This window comes from Haplochromis burtoni, unplaced genomic scaffold (genome assembly GCF_018398535.1).
Source record: "Haplochromis burtoni strain Fernald_Lab_line unplaced genomic scaffold, NCSU_Asbu1 Contig_423, whole genome shotgun sequence".
In the NCBI taxonomy this organism is placed as follows: Eukaryota; Metazoa; Chordata; class Actinopteri; order Cichliformes; family Cichlidae; genus Haplochromis; species Haplochromis burtoni.
This window is the reverse complement of record NW_024582784.1, coordinates 154,714-180,949: the sequence shown is the minus strand read 5'-3', so window position 1 is coordinate 180,949 and position 26,236 is coordinate 154,714. Positions and strand designations below refer to the sequence as shown.

Below are 26,236 nucleotides of genomic sequence, written 5' to 3'. Positions count from 1 at the left end.
GTACAGTCACTTTGCACTAAGATCTGTAGCACTGCCATATTCTAATGAGAAACACAACAATACCATAGATGTAAAAGTCCAGAAGATATTTTCCCCAGTGCCTTCGACTAGAGGACATTTCATGTGATGTAGAAAAAATTTTGTGGCCAGATCCAGAGAGACGACACAATGTAGACTGATTTCTTTTTTTTTCCTCAGTGAAATTACTATTTCGTTTTGACTTGGAAATAAACACTTGTGTTTGTTTTGATGTGTGTGAATAAACACTTGAAGTTTGGATCCATATATGTTTATGGACCTGTGACAAAAGTATGACCCCAATCTGACATAGCCTACCTTGTGCACAGAGAAAGCAAAAGCCAGATGTGTTTTTCATTCATACCATCAGTGTGTAGTTGGTGCATTGTGTGCTTATTAATGTGATGGCTTGTGTTAACTGTTGGATACCAAAATACCATTTTTACAAAGGTGTGGAGAGTTAAGCAAGGGTTATTCACTTTTACAAGAAAACTACAATGTTTTGCTGATTGGGTGAAGAGTTTTCTTACTTGTGTGTAGAGTTTTGCAAAAATAGCCAATAGTTACAAAAAATGTGCTTAAGCCATCAGAAAAAACTGTAAGACTTTTGTCCATTGTTGATGATGATTTTGTGCAGTTATGTTTCCAAATTAGGATCAGCAGCAACATTTTTCATTATTTTGTTGGCTTTTTTCTAACCAAACCTAAACCAAACTAAATTTTCACTATGCAAAAGTCTTGAACCATCCTTTATTTCTTTATATCTCCAAGGAGACTGACATTTTAAAAAAAGTGGTCTCGAATAATAAGTAAGAATATTACTGGCTTTTTGAAGGGCTTTCAAAGTTTCTCTTTGCTTTTTCACTCATTTTCAGAGGAATGTTTTTTGTTAAGTCACCTAATATGAGTCATTCAAGTATAAAAACACAGTTTGGTTTACATATAACAGAACATTTTGGAAAAACTTAATCTGAAATTGTATCTTTAGACACATGTTACTTGCCACAGTGGACACAGGTCTTATGGAGCGATGAGTGGAAAGTTGAATTGTTTTTTTATTTTCCTTATATACTCCATGTGCATGTATGTTTGCATGTGTCAATAAATCACTGCAACTATTTCCCATTTTCCTAGAAAAATATAAAGTGATGAGGGATTCAGGACATTTTCACAATACTATATTGTGCAGATATTGGTGTCAAGAAAGCAAATAATATATTTCGGTCAGGGTACTAGTTTGGAGAGGAGACTTATTTCCACCTGGAGTGTATTAAATTTGGCAGCATGACTCTGTTGCTGGTTGGATGGCAAACACATTTCATTTATGTAAAACAATGTGCGTGGAGTCTGTGAAGGTTCTCAGTCATCCAGGTCATCGTAGTCAAAGGAGCTTGCAAAGAAAAGCGTCTGGACTTCTTTAAGTTGCTTGAAGACGTTTCACCTCTCATCCGAGAAGCTTCTTCAGTTCTAAGGTCAAATGGTGGAGAGTCCCAGATATAAACCTAGTGGGAGTGACCCCCCACAGAGGGACAAAAGGACCCCCTGATGATCCTCTAATCGCCTGAGCCAAGGTGGGAAACTGGGCGTGGGTCCCAATCAGCCAGAGTTTCGGGTGTGTTCATTGTGAAACCTGGCCCCACCTTATCATGCGAATTCCTGAGGTCAGATGGCCCAGGATGTGAGTGGGCGTTAAGGCGTCTGGGAAGGGATCTCAAAACTGGATTATAGATGGCAGAGAGTTGGTGTCGTAAACCCCGCCTCTGTTCAAAGATGGTCGCTCACAGTGGACATAGATGGCTTCTTTCACTCCTCTTTCAAACCATCTGTCCTCTCTGTCCAAAATGTGAACATTGGCATCCTCGAAAGAGCCTTATGCTGTACAGTGCAGCGAGGAATGCTCAGACCTCTACATTGGAGAGACCAAACAGCCACTTCACAAGCGCATGGCACAACACAGAAGAGCCACCTCCACAGGACAAGACTCAGCAGTCCATCTGCATCTTAAGGATAAAGGACACTCTTTCGAGGATGCCAATGTTCACATTTTGTTTGCTCACTTGAAACGCAGTTGTCTGTCTATCTATCTATCTATCTATCTATCTATCTATCTATCTATCTATCTATCTATCTATCTATCTATCTATCTATCTATCTATCTATCTATCTATCTATCTATCTATCTATCTATCTATCTATCTATCTATCTATCTATCTATCTATCTATCTATCTATCTATCTATCTGTCCGTCCGTCCGTCCGTCCGTCCGCCCGCCCTTGGTGTAAACATTAAGATAAACTCTGTATGTGTGTGTGTGAGGGACTTCTGTGTAGGGATACACACAGCTCTGTTTAGTCTGAAAGCTGACAGATTCAAAGGATGAGCAAGAGATTAGATGGAAAAAAAGAAAGTAACCTAGGAAGCATTATTTGAAATACAAATCCTTCCTGTCTAAAAAGGATACGGGAAGATAAAATTTGACATATATGCAGCAAATTTAAGTTGAAAAAACAAAACAAAGAAACTTTTACTTCTTTTGGAGAACCCCGATCAGATAAACCCCCGATGGATGATGTGAATACCTTTGATCATCTTGTTACAGTGCATTGCTCTGCTGAGAACCCTTTGGTCCTGGCATTCATCAGGATGCTAATTTGAAGCGTACCATTCTGATGTTCCCATGCCTCAGTGTGTCTGCTTGTCTTCCGTCTCTCCTGTGAATCATCAGCTTGAAGTATATGATCACCAAATGTTCCGGTGCTGCGCGTCCCACAACAAAATACTTCATCCCACCTGTTTATGAGTTTATATCGGTTTATGTCAGTGTGATATGATGCTAATGCTTTTAGCTATGTAGAGGTGCCAATATTCTAGGAAGGAAGGCATGACCCAGTATTCACTTATTGGAAAATATATATATTTTTCCAAGTAGATAAATATAATGAAATGAGTTTCTGTGCTTTGCTTCATTCTCTGTGTTGCTTCGGCTTCACTTTTTCCATTTTCTGCCATTATCGCAGTCCTCGTTTTGTTTGCTCGTTCATTTATATGCCATTTACAGGCACCCATACACTGTTCCTCTTTCTCGGACACTAATTCACCCACAATTTCTATTAAGGCTGTTATGTGACGTGGTTCGTTTATTTTTCTGATAATCTGTTTTCTGATAACACACACAAACCCATGTGCAGTTACACGTGCACATACTGATTTCTACCAAGCTCTGCTTAGTCACTCCTGAACGCCATAGGAAAGGTCAAGCTATACTCAAAAAGGTGAAAAAATACGTTGGTTAGAAGTTTTGTTCCTTCCATTACTGTAAGTGTTGCAGTTCCAGTGAGTTGCAGTAAGTGTTTTACTCTAATTAAAAATGATTATTTACACAGTTTTTATGTTTTAAATGTCACTCTAAGCCTGGAGGAAAGCTTGATTATAATGACAATGAGTTTGAAACTGAACCGATAGCCTCAATGGTTTACAGCTTCAGACTGCAAATATAACTCGAGGTTCAATAAGCCATTTTGCTTGGAAAACACTGAAATAAAAAAGGGGATTCTATGACCTGCGCCAGGAGAATTTGATTTGAAAGAATAGATATAGAGCATTCATTCAGGATGGCACTGGAAGAAAGTTTGCATCTCAAATGATACGGCCCTGCGAGGCGTTATAACAACCAAAGTGATGCTCTCAGTGGTGCTCAACGGATGCAGTGAGACATTAAGGCATTACTCAAACAGAAACCCACAAGGATGTTATTGCGTGCACTTGACAGCTTGCAGCTGTCTAATTTAACACGAGTACCTTAAGAATGAAAAAGAAACTCACATACAGGCAACTGAAAAACTGGGGGAATTGTGGACATTAAGCCAAACTGTTGGTAAACACAAGATTCTGATTTATTGATATAAAACAAACTCCAGCATTTATCGGAGCTCCTCGCCCCCCCCCCTGGTTTAACTGTTTCAAACTTTAATTTCCTATAAGTACTTATAGTTTCATGATGACTGTGGTGCAGATTCCTGTGCTTATGTGGAGTGCAAAAGGAAGAGAGTGGTTTTCTTTAATTTTTTTTATTGGCTTTTACCTTTTCAATAGTCTATTCCAGTTTTATATGCTAAAGCTGCTATTTTATGGGAGGCTTGCCACACACAAAATCAGCAGCACAGAGTGAGTGAGTATCATTTACACTTACTGATAGCCTGGTTTTCCAGTTTAATTTGAGTTGATAAAGACTTTAGTGTCATGTATTCAGTAAAAATGGCCCTGGATATGTTTATTGACATTAGGTTTGCCATTAGCATTCAGCAGTTGCTTAGCTACCTATTAGTATCCAGTCAGGGGTGCAGGATGCAGAGCAGCGTAGATGACAGCGATGAAGGCTCCTCTGTTGACCTGATTATATTATTTATTTATGTGCAGAGACTTTGGTATTCGATTTTGTTGGATTAATGTCTGTGTGTTTGTTGCTGCTTTACTTCTCACAGAACTTCCTCAAAGAGCCATTTGTTAACAAATGTAACCTTTCAGCTACGCACTGGGTAAGGTCATCTTGACGTGTTTCACATTATTCAGGTCGAATATTTACAATCCGTCATAGAGACGTCAACATCTGTGTTTTCTGAAACAAAGTCAAAAAAGAGGCCTGGTAATTCAGAACCTGTCCTCACATAGTGTTTCTGCGTTGACATCAGCCCGCCAAAAATCTATTGTTGTTAATCGGAGCCATCTTAGTAAAACTGCACATGCTCAAATGCATTAAGGAGAAATGGAAGCTTTGCTGCTGAGCAAAAACAGGCGAATATTTTAAAGCAGGTAGTTTTAACAGGCCAGCAGCAGGACAGCAGAGTTCTAGAGTTAAACATAGAAAATGAAGCTGCTAATGAGTGTGGGAGTGACTAGACAGACAACAGAGCTGGTGTTACAAAAAGAGAAGTGACTGAATTACATTTAGCTTCTTTTTAGAAACACTCTAACCCAGTTTTGTTGCCTGCTTGGGCTGTTTGTGAAGACTCCTCACTGGCATGTTGCTACTTTTTCCTCCTAGATATGTTTGATCGATAGTCTTAGTTAATCAGTAAACAACTACGACTACTACTAATGTTTCTGTTATAGCCCTTCTGTCCACAATAATGTGTTCTCAATATGTAAAAATTGGCTGGGCACAGGCCAAGGGAAACAATGCTGCATGGGCTCGGTTTCCCCTTTCTTATTGCTTTTGCAGCTATCTGTAGGCTTTCTTGAGTTAGAAGGAAGTAGAGGAGTTATATATTTCCTAAATGACCATAGCCCCTCCACCCTTATTTATGTATTTATTACATTTTATAACTGCCCTTGTATACAGCCACACAATGTTTCTGTTTCAATGTTTCTTACGCATACATCATGTGTACAGTTTCACTCACATATATGTATACATATATATTGGTTTTTATTTTTTTATTATTATTTATTTATTTTTTCCCTTCGTTGTATATCGTTTTCTCTTCTTACTTTTGCACCTTTGTGATCCAGCTAACCAATTTCGCTATGCAATAAACTGCACAATGACAATAAAAAGCTCTAAGTCTAGGTTTATGTGAACTTGCTTTACAATATGTTCATGCTGCACAGACTGAATTTTTACCAGTGCCACACACCTGTTTCATAAATGTTCCCTTGGAACTGGAGTATTTTTTCCCCGTGTGTGTGTGAGTTTAAGTTGCCAAAGCCGACACCAGAGACAATCTGATTTGATCTCAATGAGTTCTGTATGTGCTTAAACAATACAGTAGTATAAATTATTTGATCAAACATGACTTGGGTGGCTGTAGCTTTGAGTGGAAAAGCGCTATATAAGAACTAGTCCATTTACCATTTGGGAATGACAGGCAATTTGTTTCAGTTTATTCAGCCTGAAAGTCTACTTAAAGATTTAAAATACTAAATCACTGCAGGAAACAAAAGACTCATTGTCATGATATTAGACGTCAGATGATAGTCAACTACTGGTCTTGTTGCCTGACTCCACTTCACTTCTTTACTGTTTTATCACTATTGCCGCGAGGGCCAGCACACCGGGTTCGAGATAATCAAATCTGATGACGCACAAGTTTTGCTCTGGGAATCCTCTCTTCTCCTATTCTCGCTAATTCTTTCCATATTTGTGTTCTGCCCTGGAAGGTGGAAAGAAGAGAAATGATCCTTTAAAGAGTTTCTCGTCTCTCAAAGGAAAAAGTAAGAGAGAAGCTGTGTGAGTGTCTGAAAACATAATTTACTTTGGACAGAATCAGCGACACACTGGCTCAGTGTGTCGGTGTGTGTGTGTGAGTGTGTATTCATGTCTTTGTGGGGACCAAAAATTCAAAGTTTACTATACTTGTGGGGACCAACAGCCCTTATGGAGACAAAATCCTGGTCCTCACGAGTTTGAAGGCATTTTTGAGACTCAAAATATGATTTTAGTGTCAGGGTTACATTTGGGTTGAGGTTAGGCTTAGGGTAAGGATTAAGGTTAGGCATTTATTTTTGATGGGTAAGTGGCCAGGGAAAGCATTATGTCAATTAGATGTCCCCACAAGATATGAAAACACAGTGTGTGTGTGTGTGTGTGTGCGCGCGCGTGTGTGCACAGAAATAAGAGTGAAACTGTGCACCAGAGAAAGGCTGTGGTTTTATAAGTCATTCTATCAGGCGCTGATGATGTGGTTCTGGCAGAATGGACAACAAAGTGAGAGTCAGTACAGTGTTCTCGTGTCAGCACATTGTCATGCCTGCTGCTGCGGACTGTGCGCTGATGTGTAGGAGCCAGAGGGAAAAGGACAGAGAGGGTGATAGAAAAAAAGAAAGACACGACTACAAGATGAGTAGGCAATACTCATCTCAACTGGGCCCCCAAGGCCTTTGCTATGGCCTCTGATGCTAAACAGCTCCACCCCACGCGAGTTCATCTTCAAGCCTTGCTGGTGTCACAGCCAGATGGATCCACTTACATCTGGCAGTCACTGGTTTTTACTCCCACTCCACCACCCTCCCACACACACCACACACACACACACACACACGCACGCACACACACACACACACACACACACACACACACACACAGCACACACACACACACACACACACACACACACACACAAAATAACTCAGTGCTTTTTGTTTTCCAGGCGGTGTTTGTGCCAGCTGAGGAGCACAGATCTTTACAAATCGAATGAAATGTATTCGCTGCAGCTCTCTCAATGACTCCTGTGAGACCTGAGGGCTGCACACTAATACTCTCTCTTGCTCTCTTTCTCTCTCTCTCTCTGTCACACACGCACAACACAACCTGTTTGGAGCGGGTGGGGTTATTACGTCATAACTGTGCACATGATATCATCGACCTCCATCTGTGTAGCAGCACAAAGGCAAATCTGTTCAACAAAAACACAGGAGGGTCACCAAAGTAAGAAAATAAGAACAGAAAGCTAGAAACAAATGACTGTTTCCAATGTTAGTCAATTTATCGGCCAATCAAAGAGCACAAAGAGCAGAAACACATTGCAATAACACCATTGAGCCCAAGGTACATCTTTATTTTGTTTTGGGTTTTTTGCTAAATCTATTTTTTTAATGGTTCAACAGTGTTATGAGTGGGCCAGGAGGCCTTAATGTTGAAAGCTTCATCACCTGTTGCAAATTCAGTGAAAGTATATTGGCACCCAGAGCTGTTTCTGGGGCTTTGTGCACATAAGTGTCTGGCTGAGCTGGACTGCCTGACTCACACTTTCTTTCTGCCTCTCGGCTATTTTCTTTGCCCGTCTCTTTTAGAAGTGGCAGACACTGCATCTAATGTGCAGCTGTGCCACACACTTGCACATTTCTGATGAGAAAATAAAGCGCAAGTGAAAAAATAACAATGTCAAAATATTTCAGATTACCTACACTGGGATAAGCTAGTGCCATCAGGGAGTGCCTTTGCAGCGTGTTGTGTGCTTTTTTTTTTTTGCCTGTCCCGTTTGGATCTTTAGGATCATCATGGCCTTGCCATATTGGTCCATTTGATTGACCTTTATTATAATTATGTATTTATTTTATTTTCGTTTTTTAAAGGCAGGACAGACATGACTGGGGGATAGGACAGGGAGAAATAATGAGGGAAAGAGAGGGAGAGAAAGAAAAATAGAGGGGAGAAGAGATGGTGAGAAAGGGGGGAAGAAAAAAAAAAGAAAAACAAACAAAACACCTGGATCACCTGTATGGAGATAAAAAACCAGAAGAGAAAACAAACAACAAAGAGCAACATAATAAAAACAACACCATCACAATTAACTAGCTAACAATAGATAACAGTAGAAACTTTTTTAATTTCACCTGTTGAGAACGAAAAAAGAAAACAAGCAGAAGAAAACGAGAATAAATAGAATAAACAACATCACGATGATCTATGGGAATATAACGGTAAATACTAAATATCAAACATTATTGTGCAGCATGTAAGATTGACAGCGCAGTGTGCTTTGAGGTAGGAGCCAAAAAGGGTGTAGTTTGTGTGTGTGAGCACCCGTGTGTACACCTGTGAGCATGAACGCGCTTGTTTTGAAAAGGTTCCTTCATGTAATGATCTGCTAGAGGGTGTGGGGGGGCCACAGCCCCGTCCTCCAGGGCATGAAGCAGGTATGGAGGAGATCAAGACTCCAGACATCCAGAGGCCCCCAGAACACAAGAGACCAAGGAAGACCAACAGAGGGGCAGCCGCGCCACTGTCCCAGTAAGAGCTGAGGAGAGTCCCAGATGAGGGTTCACTCAGCAGCCGCGGAGCAGAAGCCAGGGGGAGTTGCAGTGACGTGCCCGTGAGCTCCGCTGGCAGCCAGCTGTGCCAGAGTGACCGAGCCCCAGGCCGAGAGGTTGAGGGCACCCCACCCCCGAAGTGGCCTGAGCGGGCCCCAGGCTCCAGGCCCCGACAAGCAGCCACCAAGGAGTGAGCCGGTGTGTACCTGGGTGCCCATCCCCAGACACAAAGAACCACCAACGCACCGATGTCTGAGGGCGTCTGCCACTGGCAGTGGAAGTGGGGAGATAGACCTTCATACCTCGGAGGACCTGGGATGTCCCCAGAGAGGTGGCGTCTGATACCCGACCTGACATATGGACACAGACAAACAGGCACACACAGATACAAACATCCATTCCCACCCTCATGCTCTCATATGCAATTACTCAACACTCACCCAACGTGGAGACAGACATAGAGAGACACTGTACACACAATCACACTCCCCAAGCGTACTCTAAGCCCTGGGTCTAGGTACCCTTGCCCCTGGAGGGGGAAACTGCACCCAGACCCAGGTGGTGTTACCCTTTTCCCTGGGGTGGGGAGAAGCAGACCGCCCCGATTCCGCAGCAGCAGGGAGGCCCCACATTCCAGACTGTGTTGTGTGCTTGTCTCAACAATGTTCAGGTGGGTAGCATGTGTCTTAGTAATATTCTGCTGGTGTGGCTTCCAAAGATTGGCCTGTTTTTATTTTAGATTTTGGCTGTACAAACAAGAGCTAATGACAGAAGCAGTGTCAGCTTGTATTTCTGCCAGCACATCCCGTAAGGAAACACGTGTTACAGTTGTGAACTGGGAAAGCACGCTTTTGTCAGTACACACTGCTGCATATATGATGAAGAATCAAATTCATGATATAACAAGCATGTGCCCTCAACTACTGAGTGGTCATGTCTTTTCAGAAAAAAAACCCCATGAGGGCAAAGGTGTGTGTTTGGCAAATTTTCAGGATTTCTTCTGCTCAGCAGCAAGGCAGCTGCCTGCTAGGCGTGACTGCGTTTCTAACAGGGACATTCATAGTGTGGCCTGGGCAAAATGCCAGTGGAAACAAGGATGTCCAGTCCAAGGACCTTCCACAAACATGAAAACAGAGAGCTCAACAGTATATTCTGCACACTGAGCACAAACACACTAAAAACATCTGATGTTCTGTATTGAACTGCACAGATACTCATTCACATCTTTAGAATTAGAAAATTCAAGATGGGAGTTGGAAGGGAAAATGTATTCCCGTAAGCATGGGCCGAAAATTTCCCCAGTGGAAAATACCATATAATAAATAAATTAGTTATATTACGTCCATCCATTTTTCCAAACTTGTCCAATTTAGGGTTCCAAGAGGGGCTGGAGCCTATCCCAGCTGCAATGGAGTGAGAGGCAGGGTACACCCTGGACAAGTCATGACAGGCCTAGATAACCAATCACACTCACACCTATGACCAATTTAAACCATAAGTTAACCCAACCCCTCTAACTGTATGTCTTTTGACTGTTGGAAGAACCCGGAGAACTCACAGAAATGCGGGGACAACATGCAAACTGCATACAGACCAGATAGTGAATTAGAGTCCAGGATCTTCTTGTTAAAAGGCAACAATTCAATGCAGTTCAATTTTATTTATATAGCACCAAATCACAGCAGCACTCGTCTCAAAGTGCTTTATATTGGAAGGAAAAGATCATACAATAATACAGAGAAAACCCAAACAATCGAATGACCCCTTTGAGCAAGTGCTTGGCAATAGTGGGGAGGAAAAACCCCCTTTTAACAGGAAGAAACCTCATATGTAATGCAAACACAATTGTTCCTAGCACAGAACCCTGTGGAACTCCATAATTAAACAAAGTGTGTGAAGAGGACTCCTCATTAACAAATTAGAGTCTATGATATGATTTAAACCAGCACAGTACCTTTAATTCATACAGCATGCTCTATAATAAAATACTGTGGTCAACAGTAAAAGTATCTAATACTGCACTGAGGTTTGATCCTTCTTATTGCCACTGTCACAGGCCATAAGAAGACCACATGTAACCCTCACTAAATCAGTTTCTGTACTTTGATGAGCCCTGAAGCCTGACTGAAACTCTTCAAATAAACCATTCCTCTGCAGATGATCAGCCAGCTGTTTTACAACTATCTGTAATTAGCTAAGATATCTGGGTCAAGTGATGCCTTTTTAAGTAAATGTGTAATTATTGCCATTTTAAAGGACTGCAGTACTTAGCCCGTTAATAGAGATAGATGATCATATTTAAAATTGAAGTATTAACTAATGGTAGGACTTCTTTGAGCAGTCTTGCGGGAATGGGGTCTAATAGACACAACAATGCAATATACACAATATTTTATATATTATATTATGTTATGGGATCGCTTATGGCACACAAGAAGTGGAGAAAATAAATAATGAATTAATGCACATATCTACACAGTTTACTGTTGCTCCTCTTGCTCTGCATAATTTGGCCTCTTGCCCTATCGCTCTCTCTTTCCAAGAAAAAGCAGCTCCAGGACGACAACGCGTGTTTGTGAGTTGTGTTTTGTTTTGTCTTTTCTTTACTCCTTTAAAATACACAGTTAAGAATACTGAAGAAGTATAAAACTTCTATAGAAAGATAAGCCTTCCTGCCAACTGCAAACGGGTTCCTTCCAGAGAATAGCTGAAAACAAAAACATGGCAGATGAGTAATTTCTGTGGAACACACACACTAACAATAGCGATTTATCTGTTTCTATTTCCTGCCTTATTTCCTCTCTTTCATGCTGAAATTATAGATGCAAGGGTCACAGCTTAATATGGAAAGCTAGGGTACAAAGCAAGCATGAATTTGAAGTCACTCTTTGAATATGATTTGAATTCACGTAGAAGGGGATGAAAACATGTACATCATGCATTTAAAATGAAGAGATGATATCATTCCCCTCAAGTGACATCATCCTTACCAGACTTAAGGATGACCTCATCCTCTCGCTATGCAATCCCCTCCCCAAAGGTTTTTTCAGCATGCCATGTGTTTAACTATTCATGAATGGCTTCCCAACCTGTGAGACGCAGAGGCATCTTTATGCTTCAAGCCACTGGGGGGTGTTTGTTAGACAGCATCCACTCATAATGTTGAGACCGTGTGTGACTCATCTGCTGCAGCAATGATACTGTAGATCTCTTGTCAGGACATCCACCTACTTTTTAGTGGCTCATACAAATTATTGTACAACAAACAATTCATGTGGACATAAGCAGCACGGACATGGATTGAGCTTATGTCCACAATTCATGTGGACATAAGCAGCACGGACATGGATTGAGCCCCCCCCCACAATTCATGTGGACATAAGCAGCACGGACATGGATTGAGCCCCCCCCCCCCTTCTCTGACAGCATTTGGCTTGTTGGTGAGATGGTGCATGGCGTCACGTCAAACTATTTGTGACATTTCTGTTTTGTTTTTTTAATAACTTTTTACTATTAAAAGATATTGATCAATTAGATCAACTGAGATTTTTTTTTTTTTGGTGGATTTTAGTTGAGGTTTCTATTATATTTTTTAAAAAAAAATGTGTTCCATGATGTGATTGCATTAGTTTAATAGTAATAGTAGCCGTTTCAGTTTGTATAAGGAACAATTACTCACATGGTAATGCGACGCATGTAGGAGCAGTTATCTTCTTCCTTTTCTTACTGAACATCAGGGTTTGTCTAATCCCCACAACAAAGAGCAACCACCTCAAAGACTGAACATCAGCACAGAAAGCACATGCAGACCGGATCCTTGTGGTAAAAAAAAAGAACAAAGAAACTGCTCCTGTCACTCATCAGACACTGAGCTTGTAATTTTAAAAATTAGATTTATAATTAGATTTTTTTTTATTAATACCAGCATACCAGTTGGTGTTGTCACCGCTGCACACAGGTTAGCATGATGTCATTCCAGAGGATGATGTCATGCTGTTGGTGAGGCTGTCTTTCCACTGGTCTGTTAATCACTGAACCTTAGATTTTAACCCAGTTTTATGTACAATGTCAGACACTACACATCTAATTTTTCACTAACTTTCTTTGAAAGTGCCATGAAAAATGTCAAATATCCCCAACAGCAAGAATGTCAGCTGAAGCGCTGAAGAGATCTGGGTTTACAAGAACAGCTATTAACTTTGGCAGCAGTTTGCTGTTTTTCCACAATCCAAAGCATGTTGTCTTTATGAGTAATGTCGTCTGTAAGTGTGAATAACACTATTCAAACATTTGCGCTTTGGGGTACTTAGGACCAAGTAAAGCGCTATACAAATACAGACCATTTACCATTTACCATTTAAAAATGGTCCAAAAGTAGGAAAAAAGCATTTTACACTTGTTTTCCATCAAGCAGCTGAATCACATGTTTTCTCACATAAATTGACAAAAAAGTAACTAAAGACAAATGCAGCAGCAGGAAAACCAAACATACTTGTCATCTCTCGTCCTTTTACTCCTGTTTGACGCTCGTGTGGGTGGATTTTGAATGTGTGAAACCAGATTCTTCCAAGCATCCCTGCAGTATAGTATAGCGACAGTGCAGCGCAGGCTGCTGAAAACAATGAGCCAAATCAATCTCCATAAAGACCGGTGGGCTGTGAAAGCGAGGTGATGCACCTCTATCATGACGCAGATCAAGGAACTCCCCTTGCAAATTAATCTCCTCATTTTTTTTGCAAAGGCGGTTTATGCAGTGACGCATCCTTTCTACGTCATAATGGTTTATAGTGACTGCAGGCACTATCTCACTATGGCACACACATACACATGCACACCAGCACTACTATATTTGTGAGGGTATTATCTGTCATTTAATCCCCAGATGCAAACGTTACTACGCACATGTTGACACATCCGTCCTTCCTGCCACTCAGTAAAGAGCTGCTGGGCCAGCTGCAGTCTCTGACAACATTTAATCTGTTCCTCATGTCGCTCTGGATATCATCCACATGCTCCATTTCCCTGTGAAAATCCAAAGGCATGCGAGTCAGATGATGTGGCATATAAGAATGTAAGTGTGAATGTCTTTGTTAGCCTATTTTAGCTTTTCAGTGTCCTCTCTGCTCTAAAGTTTCTCTGCAGTGTTTACGCTAAAATTGATGGATTGATATCTTTGAAAAGCATTTCCAGCCTTGCTCAGTGAGTCTTTCACATATGATTGTTGTCCCTACCTCCTGAACAAGATTCAAAGGAGTGTATTACTGCATATATTTTGTGTTCACCTAAATGTCAGGGTTTGAGTAAAACCAAAAAACCTTGTTGTCTTGTCATCGCTGTAACAATAATAAACATCTAATTAACGTCATAGTTCTCCATGCAGCTTTGAAGGATGTGAAACTGAGGCAAAAGCCTTTAATCAGTTAACGTTGCAGCTAAAAGTATCATTTGGAAATGAAAAGCCAGGAGCATCTTCCTTGGAGGGTTCAACCTGGGGTTGCGGTCATGGCCTGTTAAGGGCTCTGTTGGCTCTTAGGTGACGGTTTCCTCGTGGCTGCGTGCAGCGGGGCTAGGGGAGGGTCTGTGCTGACAGATGTGGGTTACTGACCTGGTAGCATGGCTGCCCCTGGGTGCGTCCGGGACGGGCATGAGGTTCTGGGGGCGCTCCATCTCTGGGCTGGGGCCCTGGCTTGGCCTTGGGGGATTGGGTCCCGGTTGGTGTGTTGCCAGGGTTGTGGGCAGGTGGGTGTATGGGGGCCCAGCCCTGGTGCAGGGTTCCGCCGGCTCATTGAGCCACCTGTGGGGCTCTGCAACTGGTGGGGGAGGCTGTTACATCTTGCAGGAGGTCTCCTCTCTTCAGGAACTCTCTCTGCAGGAGGAGGAGATGCAGGAGAGGTGGAGGAAGATCTCAGCCTGGGCGTCTATTGTCTTGTGTAGTCTGGAAGATGAGTGGATGACGGGGTGGGTGCAGTTTTCTCTGTGGTGGGGTCGGGTCGGCTGTCCTGGGCTCTGTGGGGCCAGGCGGCGCTGCCGAACTAGGCCCCGGTCCGGAGGGGCCTGGGCCCCCTCTCCCTGGCGGGTTGCAGAGTATGGGGGTGCCTACTGGGGTCAGCGGGGGAGCTGGCCGCTGCGGCTGCTGAGTGACCCCTCATCTGGGACTCTCCTCAGCTCTTTCTGGGACAGTGGCGCGGCTGCCCCTCTGTTGGTCTTCCTTGGTCTCTTGTGTTCTGGGGGCCTCTGGATGTCTGGAGTCTTGATCTCCTCCATACCTGCTTCATGCCCTGGTGGACGGGGCTGTGGCTCCCCACACCATCTAGCAGATCATTACATGAAGGAACCTTTTAAATACAAGCGCGTTCATGCTCACAGGTGTACACACGGGGACTCACACACACAAACTACACCCTTTTTGGCTCCTACCTCAAAGCACACTGTGCGCTGTCAATCTTACGTGCTGCACAATAATGTTTAATATTTAGTATTTACTGTCATATTCACATAGATAATCGTGATGTTGTTTATTATGTTGCTCTTGTTTTTTTCTTCTGCTTGTTCTCTTTTTTTTCTTTCTCAATAGGTGATCCAGATATTTCTATTTTTTGTCTGCTTATTTTGTTGGTTTTTGTTTTTTGCCCTTTATCCCCGTCCCTCTTCCCTTCTGTTTTTCTTTCCCTTTCTTTTCCCCAGTCAGCCAGTCTGTCTCGTATTTAACAAGTGAAAATAAAATAAAATAAACAATAAAACGTGAATCAAATAGACCATTATGGCAAGGCTGGGATGTTCCATTTGGTAAAGTAAATCCGTTGGGCATCTTTCTTCACCTTTAGACAATAATTCTGATGGCAAAAGAGCCAAACGGGACAGGCGAAAAAAAAAACAAAACTGTCACATAATCACTGTGACAGTGATTATGATAACTAAAGGTCACTGTCACAAGGAAACACAATTATGTTTCTCAATAATTTTCTTGCACAATCAACTGTAATGTGAGAGCAGTTTCAGCTTGAAACCGAGCTGCTCTTGGGCTTACCTAAGCCTAGTCAGAGTTCAGAAAAATCAAATCTAAAAAGCAAACTGGAACCCGAAAAATGACTTAACAGTCACAAGTGGACTGTGGATTGTCACACTATTCACATACACCCACGCACTGTGCCCCTTAAGAAATGTCACAGTGAATATAATCATATGTCTCAGATTCTAAATTAAACTAATTAGAATTCACACCTATAGACAGACTAGTCAACTCAATAACCACATATTCCAACTGCAATACTAATTAGTAGCATTATGTTTCACTTCATGCGTTGCCACAAATGTAGCTACAATGCTTTGGTCAGTTTGGCAGCCGCTGATTAATGAATGCTATTACATTACATTTAATATCATTTGCAATGCACGTGACAGACAGGATACAGCCAGAATTAAGATTACTGATAAAGTGTCCCGATGTCCTGGAAACCTGGTGTATTGCAAAACGTTTTAAACAGTGCCAAATCAGAAAATTAAAGCATGCCTGTGTATTTACCACGTGTTCTGTTTGGGGCACATTTGGGGCAATGAATGAACAGCGGGTATTACATATAAAGTAAGTTCTGTATTTTCACTTGTGTGCTACATCACTCAGAACAACAAATTCATTCACTGCTGTGAAAGCCCTGTATAGTTAATCATAATACAGACATACCTTCCATTCAAATAACAGACTGCCTGTTTGCATTTGGAAAAGTAGGCTGACTTCGTGGTGTGGACAGGGAAACTTTTTTCTTTTTTCCAGGACTAGAAGAAATTGTTAAGGTAATTCAAAATTAAAGGAAAAAGCTGGATGTCACAATAACCCTAAGTAGGCTACTGGACTGTTTGCACATATACAATCAGCAGACTCAGTTTCACTTGTGCTTTAGTGACAGTCTTTTTCTTTTTTTACTCAAGAAGAAGGGAGTAAAATTTGCTTATCACCGCATAAGGCCAATGACAAACCTACTGTCAAAAAAAACAAAAAAACAAAACCCCGAGACAAATTGAAAAGATATTTCTCGTGATGGTGCTCTTGTAAAGCCGTTAATTTCTCCCAGGTGCAACATTTCTTATTCTCTGTCTTTAATTATTCATAATAATTATTCATAATTAAATAATTAATTATTTAATTATTAGCGAGACCCTCTGAGCGCAGGGATCAGACAAGCCCTTATTCTGTGTGATGCTTAGCCCTCGGGTATAACAAGTGCTTACTGTAAAGTTAACATATATCTCAAACTCAGGTTTGAGATTCAGGTTCACAGCAGAAGAATTAATAACAGTGGTGCTTCGGAACCGTGACTAGAGAAAGCAAGTTACTGCTTCACTCAGATATTTTGGATATGCAAAAAATTACTTGGCTCACACACTTTATGGGCTTTTAATGGAATGAAAACCTGGAAGGAGAGGGCAAACCAAGTCATTAACGTTTTGCACATTTTCATGGCCCACGAGTGCAAGTGGCTTTCAGTATTCCAGTTATTGGTGTGAAAGACTTACCAGATACAGTAGTTACCCTATCTATAAACATATGGCAGGCTAAAGAGACGCATGAACTAGACTCATCCATAGATAGATGGATTTAGTCAGTTTTAACTTTAAACAAATGATTCCATTTATCTTGTCATACTTATTACAATGCATGTTTTATATTCAATATAATAATGGAGGAGGGTTAAATTATTTCAAAACTGCACTCGAGTTTAGACCTTGAGCAACAGCGTAGTAGATTCTTGTGGGATTCCCGCAGATGTCTTGAACGCATCACGATGGGCCGGGCACTGGAGGCTCTCCCTCCTCCCTCGGCTCTTTAGCTGTTTCAGCCGCCTTCAATCTCGTTCTGGGCAGCGGCTCGTTTTGCGAGAGGGAGGGGAAACTGCCCGTCTGTCACTGGGAAATCCTGATCGCTACCCTCGGTCTCAGTTAGCGGGGAGTGAGCTGTGATAGAGGCGCGCAGGTCTTCAGAAAGGATTAAATTCAACTGAATGAAGCGCACACGAAGTTCTTCGGCAGCGACGTAAGAACCCTTTCTCGTTATTACTAAAGCCGTGTCCGATCGTGTTTCTGCCTGTGACCTTTCACGCTCCTGTGCGGTCCTCTATTTTTCCACACAGAAGTGAGGAATAACTGCTGCGTTAACTCGCCCACTTCTGACAAACTGACAGCTTTAACGTTTTTTAGTGGCATGTGTTTCCCCCTCCGTCATTTCTGTACCTGCCGCCTGATAATAAATGCCTTTTATTACTTTTCTCTTAGATTGTGATTTCTGGGCATCATCTCTAACTTTTCTCTGAGTTTCTCTTAATTTCTCACTTTTTTTTCACTTGAACTTTTTATGATATGCTTGTTCCAGAGCACATTTTTCTGTAAAGTGTCTAAGAATGGAATAGCCAAACTTTTTAAACTTGTTGTGATGCAGCTTGGCAGAAACTATGTTCCTGCTTTTGTGGCTGCTGATGGGAAGGAGGGGAGGAAACAAGTCCCTGCGCGCCTCTGTGCAAAGCAGCTTCAGTCAGGGTGTGAGTCAGACATGGATGAATAGTTGGCGAGGTGGAGTCCCTGGAGGACACGGATAGGAGTCCTGCAAGTGGAAAATAGTTTCAGATGCTCGTCTTGATCTAAATTGTTTCCAAAGAAGGGGGGGGGGGGGGGGCAACAGTGCTCAGAGTAGGAAGAAGGGCATGAATAACAGCCCTGAGTTGCTCAGTTCCACCTGCAGATGATGATGATGATAAGTGAGCATCACTTTATTGACAGCTGAGCTTTTTCTCTGCTGCACATGTTTGGTTGCACGCTGGGCGAAGGTAGGATTATTTGAACACATTCACGTCTTTTTCCGACGCCGTGGGTGTGTATTTATGCACGATTTATTTATCCTGTTTTAAGATGGTGCAACAGCTGATCACATGGAATTCATTACTTTATTGTTTTTGGAACAATCTTTTTGTGATTTTGAGATTTTGATTGGTTCTTGGTGGGCCTGCGTACTTTAACGAATCAGTACACTGTGATATGGTAGAGGAGTTTGTTTACACCGTGACTGCGATCCTATTAACATCTGTGATTAATCTGAAGTCTTTGTAGGAGGTGTTGCAAATCAGCGAGAATCGTGTCAGTGTTGAATTCTTCTGTGCGACGGAGTGTGATGCAGGTATTAAATGCATGGCAGATTCCTATTTCACTATTTTGTCCATAGAAGTTTCTCAACATATGTTAACATCCTGGCTCCAAATTCCACATGCTGTAACACGGATGCAAGCAGGGAATCCTTGTTTTCCATCTCACATGCAAATGACTGTGGGTGAGAAATCTGTCTCTACAACATTTAAGCCTTCAAGTGTTTCATGACCCTGCCATGAGCACTGTTTTTATAATAACTGAGATACACTATATGCAATCTTACTCCCACCATAGCTTTTGTGAACTGAGTTACCTTTTTCCCCGTAAGTTAAGAAAATAAAAAATTGCTAAAAAAAAAAAGGAAATGCACAGCATAAGTTGTTGGATTGGATTAACATTAAAAATTTTGGAGTTTTTTGGGGGAAATTTTAGTTAAATACAGTAATATCGTCATAAAGGATTCCTGTTAGGTTAACGTGAAACTGAAACCTTTGTGATGATTCTTTCAGTAATTATACTGAAGTGATAACAATGCTTTGCATAACAGACTTTCCCCAAAGCTGTTCCAAGAATCACATGAAGGTGATGGCAGGTGTATACGTGCTTTTAAATAGATGAGATGCTTCCTCTACTGATGTTTCTGCTTTACATGAATTCATTGAATCCTTTATGGTCTGTTTCCACCAGATAACAAACCTGTCGGCCAGTTTGCTCTTATTTTCAGTGGATCCTTACAAATTTGGCCACAGATTGGCTTGCTAATGATTGGTGTATTAGAATAGAATAGAATTCAACTTTATTGTCATTGCACATGTCACAAGTACAAGGCAACGAAATGCAGTTTGCATCCATCCAGAAGTGCTGGATGTATTGTACAGAAGTGCTGTAAGTATTACACTCAGACCAAACGCACAGTGCCTGCTGTGCATCTGTGGTGTTGTTTTTCACCAGGACGCTGTGTGTCTGGGGTTGGTGTATCACTGAATTAAAAGATTGTATTCATTTACTGCCTCGCTGCTCTTGTTTGGCACAGAAACAAGCAGAAGTGGAAAGCTTCACGATGATGGTCGATGGAAAAAAAAAAACAGAAAACATCTGAATTTGATTATATTTCTGTTAGAGAGAAAAGAAAAGAAAGCAAATTGCCTATTTTTATCTAACATCTATATTCACGACGTCTAGTGAACAGTTACATGGGCAAAATACAGAAAAGATCTCCCTGCAATATTCATTCCTCCTGCCTGGTGTGTTTCATGAATGAAAAGCAGTTGAGTGTGAGGCGGGAGAGAGGGAGGTGCTCATATCAGCGAGAGACCTTTTTTTTTTTTTAAAATAGAAAAATTGCATTTAGAATCTCCTTGGCTCTGCCTTTTGCAAAGACTTTTAATTGTCACTATTTATTCAGGTCACGACAAAGTCCTGGCTTACAGTCCCTTTGGAGATCCAAGCACCTTAAACAGCTGTGTCTCTTTTTTCTGTCCTCAGTGAGATTCACCACAGCCAAAGCCTATGTGGTCCATGCTCTCGCGATGACCGCTACAATGTAAGTATTACTGTCTGTTCTCTAATGTTCTGTTCGTGGGGTGTTGAAAAGAGCTCGCTGCAGATGCAGAAGTAGCAACACTAGTTTTTGATTTTTTATCCACAAACTTGTAGTCTGACGATCTCAAACATAAGACCCGGGGGCCAGAATTTGGCCACTGGACAGCTTTGAAAAAATGTGAAGAAGAGAAAGAATTTTGGACAGTTTTATAATTTTTATTGCTTTTCCTACTAATAAAAAATGACTCCCATGAACATTCATACTACACCAAAGTAATTAAGTAATAGAAAACAATTAAATGACATAAAACTTCTACTGTGGAAGATTTCAGCTTTATTCAGTGGGTCCAAAGTGGAGAAAAAAGCTACCAGAACATTTCTGTAATTTTACACATTTATTTCTTACAATTTAAGTCCAAAGAACAATACTTATAGATTAACTACAGTATGTAGAAAAACAGAGAAATTCTCTTATATTTGCATTAAAAAAAACTTCTAAGATCTTTGGAGGATTAAATGTGCTGTTAAACTTCTTTTCTCTGACAGAAATTTGAGTTTCACTGGTCCTGCGTTTCACTGGTCCAAATGAGTCAGAGATCTCTTTTTGCACAGTAAAAATTTCGTACCTCACAGACAGACATGAACATTGGCTTATTTTTTTAAATTATGTGTTTATTTGCCTTCTGAAAGCTTTGTGAGATGAACACTTTAGAAACTGTATGAGTTTTTCAGAGACTACATGAGAAAGTGTCTTGTTGGAGCAGCTCATGGTTACATATGTTGCAACTTGGAGCAAGTTAAAGTAAATGTGAGCTACCTTCAACCTGTCCTCAGGCACCAACGTCTTGGCACTTAAATGGTATTAAGCAGTTGTGAACTGTCATTGTCTTGTGTTGTAACAGCACAGGTTTTTATGTCAGATGATTACGTCTGCAGAGAAGTTCCAGTTCTTCCAGTGCCCTTCCTGCAGAAAACTGGAATGCATTCCTTCAACTCCCACTGCTTTCCCATATCTGTTCTTGAAAAACCTTTTTAGATTGAGTGATAGTAATCAATCAGTGACTCATAAAACACTGAGTTTTGCACAACCTTACTTTGTTTTCATGCTAAATGAAAATCTATCCTTCAGCATTTTCTTTTTTCTTTCCATCGCTCCATCTTCCTATTTCTTATTCCTGCTTTGTTTCCCTACAGGGTTCAGTCTGTAATGCTGACAGGCCTTGTGTCTGTGTTCCTGGTTTCCTACGGTGAGTTCCACCTCCAGCACATCATCTTTGACCTTCCAGCTTGTAAGCTTAACCTCTTCTAGCCTTTAAATAGTTTTTCTCCTTTAAATAAACAGTGCTTCTCACGTGTGGTGAGTGTAGAACAAAAAAAGTTTACTTTTTTTAGTTTACTGAAAGATTAATTTAAGAAAGTGTTTATTTTAGAGAAATTATATGCTCCAAACACTTCAAAGACACACACGTCACCACGTGTCTTTTATCAATCTCGCACACTAAATTTGTACACCATCCGTGGATGTGTTTCTACTTAAGATGCACATCCACATCAGTAAGAGGCTGTAAAAATTGATTTTTTGAGATTTTGGCAGAAAGATTTTGGTCTTTTAAAGACGCTACACATATAACGGCGTATTTACACCATTGAGCCCTGCTCTCAAAAACTGACATAGATGTAACACTGTCTGTGAAGCTGGATTTAGAAAAATAAGTGCTTAAAGTTAAAGTTTTAGCTTGTTTAACGCCATCTTCTCTCATTACGAACGTGAGGCAATGTGGTTGGTTGGTTGGTTGCAGCTAATAGACTTACATTAGCTTATGTTAGGTAACTAGTGACAGAATCGATAAAACAGATGAAAATAAGGACACTAAAATAAAAAATCAGTCTGAGGGGATAACATTTGGGCTGCAACAATGAGTTTTATGTTAAGAAACGGAGGATATACTGTCCACTTCACTGTCTGTCTCTTTAGCAATAAGTGGCTATCTGTTGCAGTGTTGCCAACTTAGCGACTTTGTTGCTATATTTAGCGAGTTTTCAGACCCCCTTAGCGACTTTTCTTTTAAAAACTGACTAGCGACAAATCTGGCGACTTTTTCTGGTGTTATTGGAGACTTATTTATGACGATTTTTTGACGTGAAAGTGCGGGTTGCTCTTAAGACATGCGTCCAAACAGCAAATGAAACGCGCACGAGCAAAGCCGCCGCTCCCGCACTAACTGTAACGCAGTCAATTCTTCTTTTACTGTTATGCTGTTTTGTGGATCACAAGGTTTAAAACTACTTATAAACACACACACACACAAAGTAACTCCACCAGAGTGCCTATTTCGGGTCACTTTTGCACAGGTCCAAGCCTGGATAAAGGAGCACGGTTGGAATTGTGACATTAAAAAACAATAATTGCTAAAAGAAATTTAATTTGTAGTTCTAAATAAATTCTAAATGCATTTAAGACATGCTTTACTCACTTCATGTCTCGTTCCACGTTGTTATTTCTCTCTTCAACAACATAGGTTACAATTATATTAGCATGACCAATTATGCAAATTAGGCGATGACATCATTTAGCGACTTCTAGCGACTTTTAGGACAACCAATAGCGATTTTCCTTACTTAGGAGTTGGCAACACTGATCTGTTGTTTGGCTAGCTACACTCAGACGGGAAAGTCCACCTGTTAGCTAATGTTTGTCAGTTTTTGAGAGCAGGGCTCAATGGTGTAAATTAGCCTTTATATATGTAGCGTTTCATGTCCTCTTTAAATCTAGATGTAATTAATTTTCTGTAGAGACATAATGTCTGGGACGCTCACATGAATGGCAGAGTTGGTTATGTAGCCTCTTACACAGAGGTCCAATTTTATCTTTATGTAATCTGATCAAATTAATACGTGTGAAGAATGGCCAAGCAAGAAGTGTGGAAGAATTATTTATGTATACAGTGCTTTTCATAAACACGAGTACAAGCAGCACACAAATCAAAAGAATAAAATCTGTCGGTCATATTTATCAGTAAACATTATTGTCTTTAGCAGACTTACTTGAGTCTTATCTGAGGCGCTATTATTTTTATCTTTTCAATTATTGCTCGTAATTTCTGCTTATGTCAGTTTTGAGTAATCCCTATTTATTGCATTACGCTTACTCTTTCTTTCTAAGAAAGGCTTCTTGCTTCTCTCTCCTTTCGCCTTTGTCACTGAGACACAAACACAGACTGTCATCACATTCGGCAGATGTTCAGCATCCAACTTCCATGAAAGAGCCGTTGCTATTGCACAACATTTTAGGGAACAGAAACAGTCAAAAGAAGCAAATGTTCCAGATAGCTTTGACCTTAAGTAGGCTGTCACTTTAATGAGATATAAAATAAAACATATTTTCCCTTTAAATTAAAAAAAAAGTAAAAATTGTAATACACAGTAAAGCGCTTGTTAAAAATCTGCTCGTGTGTCATCCCCACTTAATTTTATTGCCTCCCTGTGAGCAGGTGCTCAGAGTTTGAAGCCCGAGGATGGAGCCTCTCTGCGTTCAGGTGCCGTGGACCTCCCGTGGCAAGATGAGCTGTGCTGTGAGTTACCTTCAGCCCACCTTGGTGTGGAGGGAGGCAGCACAAATTCACCAGAAGCAAACCTCTCCCAATCAAATCTCCCACACAGTCCCGGCTGCACTTTTAAGAGCTCGAGAATTGATTCACATCATCCCCGATCCTCTGGCGGTAAGAGTTTAGCGCCAACATGTTTCATAACACATACATTAGGCCTTAATACAAAGTGTCTGTCATTGTTGTGTGTAGATACTCATCTGTGTGATCACTGAATCACGTCCAGGTCCAAACGGGTCTGCTCAAAACGTGAATGAGATCATTTCATTTTTGTACGTTGACATACTGAAATCTAAATTATGGTCGTCAGGTTTTTGCAAAACCTCTAAAAAGTGTATTTTTTTATTTTGTGTTGATGCAGAAGTTAACATCTGATGAAAAACTATTGTGTACTTATGTTGCTCCCACTTTCCTGTCAGTGTGGCTGATGAGTCAGTGTTCATAAGGTTTATCTCACTAGGATTTCGTGTGTTTTTATTCTTTTTTTTGCAAGGAGAAAAAATACTCAGCACATAGGAGTCATAATTATAAAATCCTCTCTCTGTGTTGTATGGATCTGAAAGTACACGGGGAATGGTGCAGAGAATTTGTTTATTTGCACTGATCTATTAGGTGCTGTGTTGTGTAAGTGCTTCCAGCTTTATGTGAATTTTAAATCTCCAGATTCTTTATCATGCCTAACAATCAGGAGTGATTCACCTTCTGTAAAACACTGGAGCTAGACGAGATCAGGTAGGTGGTTTGATCCCTGGCACCTGTCAAAGTGTCCTTGGGCAGGATATACACTCCCAAAACGAACCCTTATTTACACTGGTAAAAAAACAGAAAAACAACTGTGTATGATAAGAAGAGTGTGCTGTTTTAACGGATTAATGTAGCATAAAGTGCAAAGTAGGTGTCGAAAATTAAGAATTGGGTGCATTTTATTTACAGACACAAACAGCACGCACTTATGCCTCTTTCATTCATGTTTTTCCACTGCTTTCAGCAGCCAGACGTTTCCCACGGTGATGGGAAACTGATAAAACCGATCATTTGCCTATATATGTAAAGCCTGTACGTGCAGTAAATAGATTTGATGTTCTGTTCTATTTCTGATTGTGACATGAAAGCTAACTGTATTTCAGAACTTTTACTTGAGCAAAGAGCCCAAGGTTGTTCATGCAGCTAAGGATTTCAGTGCTAGAGAGGGTTTGTTCCTTTTTACCAGGCTGGAGGAGGCCTCTCCCCAGACTGCCACTCAGTCTCAGGCTTCTTCTAAGAATATTAAACCAGACTGTTTTCTTAGAAGCCTTCATTTGGAGGTCTGCCAACAGTCTCCTAACATGCAAATGTAATTTCGTTTCAGGCACCTGTTTGGACATCCTCTGCAGAATTGATGGAAACTGGCAAAATTTAATCTGCGATCTTCGGTCTCGTGGTCAGCCGTCCGACAGTCTTATGGCAGTCAGCTTACGGCGGCAGTTGTGAGTGTGAAGCGGCTCTCGTTAATGGCTGCGTTTTGCCTGTTGAGTGTGTGTGAATGAGTGATTGTATGTGCCTTTGTGTGTTTTAGTCTGATTGGCGATGTCTCAACTGCTCACTGGGGGGTTAAGTGTTTATCTCACTGGCTCCAGGCTTGTACTGTGGTAGGCTAATGCGATTAGGTTAGCACTGACCTAACAGGCACTTGAGAATTTTACTCAATGGTTTCCCCCTCAAGTCTGATTTATTAGCTGTTTTGACATTTTTTTGAGCACTTAAAGTACTTTTTCCTCCAAGTCAACAAAGATATAAGAAAATGTAACAAAAGATATAACACAACAGTGAATTGAATAGTGAAATGTCACTCAAATGCACCACGCTGAAACATGATAATCTAACATACCAAGAAATGCCAGAACTTTCTGACTGAACTGTTTTACCATCTGTTTACAGATTTCAGCAAGATGGTGACTATCCCGCATCTGAAAATCCCGTTGTTTGTGAGGCGCAGGATTCCTTCATGTGCTCACTCACTCTTGACCCAACAACAAGCTTTGTCGCCATGGTAACTGTCAGCATCTCTGATGCCGTGGCTCCACCAGTTCTGCTCAGAGTTCCTGCCCGACCTGGTGAGAAAGCCATGATTCATAGCGGGGAGTCACACTAATTAAAGTAATAATTTCAGCTAATAAGTTTACCTTGTAAGACAGTGACATCCAGGTATTTG

General features: G+C 41.0%; 1 protein-coding gene across 5 annotated transcripts in view; it reads left to right on the top strand.

The window, feature by feature from the left end:
* The window catches only part of lepr (leptin receptor), a 41,691-nt gene that overhangs the window by 1,145 nt on the left and 14,310 nt on the right, over positions 1–26,236 (top strand). Inside the window, exons 1-6 of one of the 5 annotated variants that reach the window (XM_014340986.2) lie at positions 13,453–13,838; positions 20,384–20,441; positions 21,635–21,687; positions 23,932–24,159; positions 25,394–25,511; positions 25,963–26,138. In XM_014340986.2, coding sequence (XP_014196472.1) covers positions 20,428–20,441; positions 21,635–21,687; positions 23,932–24,159; positions 25,394–25,511; positions 25,963–26,138 — 589 coding nt within the window. In that variant the 5' untranslated portion in view covers positions 13,453–13,838; positions 20,384–20,427. The other 4 variants (XM_014340985.2, XM_042213155.1, XM_042213154.1 and 1 more) reach the window with 4 other exon arrangements.